The 6,945-nt window shown below is 53.3% G+C and overlaps 1 protein-coding gene across 7 annotated transcripts in view; it reads right to left on the bottom strand.

Annotated features, from left to right (window-relative positions):
- The window catches only part of Nwd1 (NACHT and WD repeat domain containing 1), a 78,967-nt gene that overhangs the window by 44,456 nt on the left and 27,566 nt on the right, over positions 1-6,945 (bottom strand). For all 7 annotated transcript variants that reach the window (XM_013350728.2, XM_026785209.1, XM_026785210.1 and 4 more), the window contains 3 exons: positions 4,978-5,181; positions 3,536-3,695; positions 168-285 (listed from right to left, as the gene is read on the bottom strand). In XM_013350728.2, the coding sequence (XP_013206182.2) occupies positions 168-285; positions 3,536-3,695; positions 4,978-5,181 (482 nt within the window). The remainder of the gene's footprint in view (positions 1-167; positions 286-3,535; positions 3,696-4,977; positions 5,182-6,945) is intronic.

Raw genomic sequence — 6,945 nt, 5'->3', positions numbered from 1 at the left:
ATGGATGGGTGGGTGGGTGGATGGATGGATGGATGGATGGGTGCGTGGGTGGATGGATGGGTGGGTGGATGGATGGGTGGATGGATGGGTGGATGGATGGGTGGATGGGTGGTTGGGTGTGCTAGGGAGGCTAAGGTCCTCGTGGTCTCTGTCATGGCAACCCTTACCCAGCACCTCCTGCTTCAGCTCCTCCATGCGACCCGCATGCAGCAGATGGAAGGGCAGTTCTGTCAGCTTCCTCTGGTTGGCCACTGTGCCTGAGAACCACAGCGGCTGTGGGGCCACCTGGTGGAGGTGGGAAGGGACATCAGCTTGGGCTAGAATTCACGTCACTTCACAAACATTGGCCAAGCTGGCACCAGTCTATGCTAGAGGGGACAGGGATATTGTGGCAAGCAGAGATACCCACCACTTCCCAGACGGAGGGACCTGGGACTTGAGCATTTCAAGGATGAGGCATGGCAGGGAAATGGAACCTTGCTGCTGAAAGTGGGCATTGGAGCTGGGGCTCGGGGGATGAGTAGGCGTCTGGTAAAATACGTCAGAGCAGTGGCATTGCCGGGCCCTATGGTGCTTATCTGCAGTCACTGATACTCAAGAGGAGGAGACAGGAGGATTATGTGAGACCAAGGGAGTTCTAGGCCAACTTAGATAGCAAGGTGTGGCCCCATCTCCAAAACCAAAACCAAAACCCAATAGCATAGACAGAGACCCAGAGGCCGAGCACGGTGAGTTTAGGAAGGGCCAGTGACAGGCAGGTGAGGAGACTCAGACGGGAGCAGTGGATGGGAAAGCGCTGGTCAGCAGGCTGGAGATGTAGGCACTGGGGAGCTATGGGGGACGTTGGGGAGGGGCGCGGCCAGACTGCATTCTAGGACGGTTCCTTGTGAAGACAAGATGACGCAGAGCAGATCAAGGACTGGGAGAGCAGAGAGGAGGGCCTGGATGCCGCTCAAGGGTGGAGAGGTGGCTGAGCTGAGCCTCAAGCCATGAGCATGCGCAGACAGCATCCAGGTTATGGACACCAAGGCACAGGAGGGAAAGGGCCAGGCAGAATGATGCAACGTTGACGGGAGTGTGGGTGTGTTGCTCTTTGTTCTCTTCAGTGTGCTCCCCAGTAATTGCACATACCCGTGTGTGTGTGTGCCAGTGTGTGCCCATGTGCATGTGCCCATGTGTGTATGCCCCTGAGTGTGTGCCTCTGAGTGTGTTCCCTGTGTGTGTACCCCTGAGTGTGTTCCCTGTGTGTGTTCCGTGTGTGTGTCCATGTGTGTGTCCCTGAGTGTGTTCCCTGTTTGTGTCCATGTGTGTGTGCCCCTGAGTGTGTACCCCTGAGTGTGTGCCCCTGAGTGTGTTCCGTGTGTGTGTACCCCTGAATGTGTGCCCCTGAGTGTGTTCCTTGTGTGTGTCATGTGTGTGTCCCTGAGTGTGTTCCCTGTTTATGTGTCCATGTGTGTGTGCTCGTGTGTGTGCCCATGTGTGTGCTCATGTGTGTGCGCCCGTGTGTGTGCTCGTGTGTGTGCCCGTGTGTGTGTGCTCGTGTGTGCTCATGTGTGTGCCCGTGTGTGTGTACACCTGAGTGTGTGCTCGTGTGTGTGCTCGTGTGTGTGCCCATGTGTGTGTGCTCGTGTGTGTGCTCGTGTGTGCTCGTGTGTGTGCTCATGTGCGTGCCCGTGTGTGTCCCTGAGTGTGTTACCTGTTTGTGTGTCCCTGAGTGTGTTCCCTGTGTGTGTGCCCATGTGTGTGTGCCTGTGTGTGCCTGTGTGTGCCTGTGTGTGTGCTCATGTGCATGCACCTGTGTGTGTACACCTGAGTATGTGTACCCGAGTGTGTGCCAGTGTGTGTGCCCGTGTGTGTACACCTGAGTGTGTGCCTGTGTGTGCCTGTGTGTGTGCCTGTGTGTGTGCCCGTGTGTGTGTTCATGTGCGTGCACCCGTGTGTGTGTGCTCATGTGCGTGCACCCGTGTGTGTACACCTGAGTATGTGTACCCGAGTGTGTGCCAGTGTGTGTGTGCCCGTGTGTGTGCCCGTGTGTGTACATCTGAGTGTGTGCCTGTGTGTGTGTGCCCGTGTGTGTGCCTGTGTGTGTACACCTGAGTGTGTGCCTGTGTGTGTGTGCCCATGTGTGTGTGCCTGTGTGTGCCTGTGTGTGTGCTCATGTGTGTACACCTGAGTGTGTGCCTGTGTGTGTGCTCGTGTGTGTGTGCCTGTGTGTGCCTGTGTGTGTGCCTGTGTGTGTGCCCGTGTGTGTGTGCCAGTGTGTGTGTGCCTGTGTGTGTGCTCATGTGTGTGCACCCGTGTGTGTGTGCTCATGTGCGTGCACCCGTGTGTGTACACCTGACTATGTGTACCCGAGTGTGTGCCAGTGTGTGTGTGCCCGTGTGTGTGCCTGTGTGTGTACACCTGAGTGTGTGCCTGTGTGTGTGTGCCCGTGTGTGTGTGCGCACACAAGAATGCATAGTGCAGAGGTAGATGTCACAACTCTTCCTCAATTGTGTTCCATGTGACTTTTTGAGACAGGTTCACACTGCACCACGCCAGCTGCGGGAGGCAGACTGGCCATCTAGCCCAGAAGAGCCCCCGAACTCCTCACCATGGACTTTTGCTTTGTTTGAGACATAGTATTACTATACAGCCCTGGCCATCCTGGAACTCACTCTGTAGACCAGGTCGGCCTCACACTCACACAGACCCTCCTGCCTCTGCCTCAGAGTGCTGGGTTAAGGTTTGAATCCCACCATGCATGGCTGTGTCTGCCTTTTTAAGAAAGGTTTATTTTATTTTATGTATATGGGTGTTTCACCTACATGTGTGCCTATGTACTACATGGGTACAAGGTTCAGAGAGACCAGAATGGGGTATTGGATTCCCTGGAACTGAGTTACAGATGTGAGCAGCCATGCGGGTGCTGGGAATTGAACCCAGTCAGTGATATTTTTTCTTTTTCTTTTTTCTTTTGGTGTTTTGAGACAGGGTTTCTCTGTGTGGCCTTGTCCTGGAACTCACAGGCTGGCCTGGAACTCAGAGATCTGCCTGCCTCTGCCTCCTTAGAGCTGGGATTAAAGGTGTACACCATCACCGCTGGGCTACAGCCAGTGCTCTTAACCATCGAGCTATCTCTCCAGTCCCTGGCTTTTTATGTGGGTTCAAATATTCAGCCAAGATACAAGTCTTCATGCAAAGAAGACACCCAGCTCTGTCCTCAGGTGCAGCCAAGGAGACGCCCGTGGGTTGCAGGGAGGCCGCACCCTCCCAGCTGAGCAGCTAACCCAGCAGAATGTGGACCGTCTTCAACAAGCCCCACCACTGACTGGTATTTTGATTTCATCCTCATCAATGCTAAGAAGGCTACACCCCATAAACACTTTGTGCAAAAGAGCACATACACACCCATGTCTACTGAGCCCTGTACCCAGAATTACATCCTGGGGCTGAAGGAGGCCCTCGATGCTGTGGGTTCGGAGGGTGTTGAGAACGGGGGAGAAGGAAAAGGACAGTCATGCCAGGGTGTGGCTTTGGAAATGGGTGGCCTCACCTTGCGGTCCAGGTTAATGGGCTTCCCCACGAGGGGCAGGGTGATGAGTTTCTTGGTGCCTTGGCTCCAGGCTCCAGAGAAGAATTCAGCTAGCACACCGTGTCTCTTGGATCTCTCAGGCCCAGACAAGTATCGAACCTGGATCACCTTGGACAGCTGTCTGTGGAGAAAGGGCACAGGCTGATGGCTCAGGGGACAGCACAAGTGCAGAGGCTGTCCACTCCGTGTCCTGTTTTCACTCACCGCTGCTCTCTAAAACAGCCCTTCTCTTTTATTTCTCTTTCTCTCTTAAAAAGTTTTGCTTTTGCCGGGCGGTGGTGGTGCGCACCTTTAATCCAGCACTCAGGAGGCAGGGGCCAGCCTGGTCTACAAGAGCTAGTTTCAGGACAGGCACCAAAGCTACAAAGAGAAACCCTGTCTTGAAAAACAAACAACCAAACACGTTTTGCTTTTGAAGGTAATGAGATGGCTCAGTGGCTAGAGGTGCTTGGTGCTGAGCCTTATGACTGGAGTTCGATCCCCATCATACATTGCAGAAGGCGGGAATTAGCTCCCACAAGTCCTCTGACCTCCAGAGATACCACAGCACACACCCACACCTACCTGCCCACAGAAATAATAAATAAATAAATAAATAAATAAATAAATAAATAAATAAATGTAAAAATGACCTTTGCTCTGGTGTGGTGGGTGGTGCAAGACTGTCATGGTAGCTACTCAGAGGCAGGGGTCACAGGTTGAAGTCATGTGTGGCTGGACTGAATTGAGAGCTCCAGACCAGCCTGGGTACCTTAACAAGACATCATGGCAAATCAGAAAGTGAAAAGAGGCCAGGAAGATGGCTTCGTGGACAAAGTGTGTATTGTGTAAGCGTGAGGATCCGAGTTCAAATCCCCAGCACACATGCAAAGCCTGGTGAGGGGGGAAGTACTGGCAATCACAGTGCTTGAGAGGGAGCAAAAGGGAGAGGAGTCTAGCAGGCAGGCTTGCTGTGCAGCCATTGTGGCTGAACTGAGAGATCCTCTCTCCAAATACTGGGTGAAGAGTTACTTTACGGAGCTCAACCCTGAGATCAACATCTGTCCTTCATAACTACATACACACGTGAGGGTACCACAAACAAATGTGTGTGTGTGTGTGCGCACCCACACACACATACACAGAGAGAGAGAGAGAGAGAGAGAGAGACAGACAGACAGACAAACAGACAGACAGGCAGGCAGACCAGGACAGTGGTTAAGGGGTGGAGCCCCTGCCTAGAATCCCATGCACATCACGCAACATTCACACCATCACAAAACAGACAGATTAGGTGTGTAGCGTTTACCCTGGGACTGGTGTGTGCTGGATTGCTTGACTACCCCAGAATGGGAGTCAAGGATTTGATTGGGAGCCTTTGCTCTCAGGGCTCCATGAAGGCAGTGTCCCCTCGCAAGGCCTACCTGTGTGCGATGGCCAACAGCGTGCAACCATCCACGGACCTTCTGGTCAAGCAGTGTCCCAGGTCCCGGCGGAGCCGCACCCACAGCAGTGGCGGGAAGCGTAGGAGTTCCTTGCTGGGTGGTGTCCAGTCCTGGTACACGGCCTGCAGGACCTCATCGTCCAAAGACAGCACGTCCTTCAGCTCTGCCTCTGACAGACCGTACCTGTGGGGTAAGGGGCAGCACAGCACGGTGACCATCCTGTGAAGAGGATGTGCAGGGACCGTGCGTGCAGCTTGTCAGGGAACCTTCAGCTCAGACCACTGCAGACGCACACTGTGACTGCCTGTGAGGAGGACGCGCAGGGACCGTGCGTGCAGCTTCTCTCAGGGAACCTCCAGCTCAGACCCCTTCACACACATCTGGCGAGCCCTGCACAGGCCACTCTCCAGGCTCAGGGGGTCTCAGTCCAGCATGGTGACACACTTTGTCATCCCAGCACTGGGAAAGTGGAGGCAGGAGGATTGTGAGCTCAAGGTCATCCTTAACTACATACTGAGTTCCAGGACAGCCTGGTCTACATGAGAGTCTCTCTCATGTTTTTTGAGACAGGGTTTCTCTGTGTAACAATCCTAGCTGTCCTGGAATTTGTTCTGTAAACCAGACTGGCCTCGAACTCACAGAGATCCGCCTGCCTCTGCCTCCTGAGTGCTGGGATCAAAGGCACATACCACCAATGCCCTGCTCAACATGTAGAGCACCACGCAGGCTGACTAATGCCAGTTTTTGCCCCACTGTGTCTTATGCTGCCAATCGTGGGACCTGGGTTTGATAGGGAACTCTAGGGTACATCCCTGGAGCCCGCTGGAAGGTGGTTTCCCAGCTTTATAATGGAATGATGCTCTTGCTTCTTTGTGTTTGAGACAATGTTTTGCACTGTAGGCCAGGTTGGCCCAGAGCACACCAACCTGTTATCTTGACTTCCCAAGTGCTGGGATAACAGGCATGTACTGTCATGCCTGGTAAACTGTACTTCTTTAATTCTATTCCTCGTTCTGTGTTTCATGTGTGTCTGGTGTGCACGTGTGCGGGCCGGCATGTGGGAACTCAAGACTGATGGCAGAAATCATCCTCAGTGTCTCAGCCACCTTATTCTCTGAGACAGGTCTGTCAGTCAAGGCCAGAGCTCACCAGCGTGGCTGTGGGGCTGGTCTTGTTGGCCAGCTTACACAACTTGCAGGGAATCACAGGCAGGCTCCATGCTCACGGGCATGTGTGTGGCTCTAGGGACTCGAACACTACTCTTCATATCTGGGCAAGCATTGCCCCATGGAGCCACCTCGGCTTCCAGGGGCTGATCTGCTAATGTTGATGAGTGGATTTGTCACACACACACACACACACACACAAACACACACACACACACGTTCATACACACATGTGAACTCACAAACACGTGCTCTCATACAACCATGCACGCATGCATACACACACATGCACACCCCTCCCAAGCTGAACTGATCACCGTCATTTTGAATTTCTAGCAATAAAGACCTGAAAGGGCACAGTCCAAGAATGTATACATCCCCACACTAAAGATGGCCGCTCACACTAAATAAATAAATAAAGGCAGACCCAGAGACTCTTCTGGTTTTACCTCTATATAAGATATCTACAAGGCCAGGCAGTGGTGGCGCACGCCTTTAATCCCAGCACTTGGGAGGCAGGGGCAGGCAGATTTCTGAGTTCGAGGCAGCCTGATCTACGAAGTGAGTTTCAGGACGCTAGGGCTACACAGAGAAATCTTGTCTCAAAACAAACAAACAAACAAAAAATTATTATACTGTACAGCCGGGTGGTGGTGGTGCACGCCTTTAATCCCAGCACTTGGGAGGCAGAGGCAGGCAGATCTCTGGGAGTTCGAGACCAGCCTGGTCTACAAGAGCTAGTTCCAGGACAGGCTCCAAAACCACAGAGAAACCCTGTCTC

This window comes from Microtus ochrogaster, linkage group LG1, assembly GCF_000317375.1.
Source record: "Microtus ochrogaster isolate Prairie Vole_2 linkage group LG1, MicOch1.0, whole genome shotgun sequence".
In the NCBI taxonomy this organism is placed as follows: domain Eukaryota; kingdom Metazoa; phylum Chordata; class Mammalia; order Rodentia; family Cricetidae; genus Microtus; species Microtus ochrogaster.
Note: the sequence above shows the minus strand (reverse complement) of the source record. Positions and strands in the feature narration are given on the sequence as shown.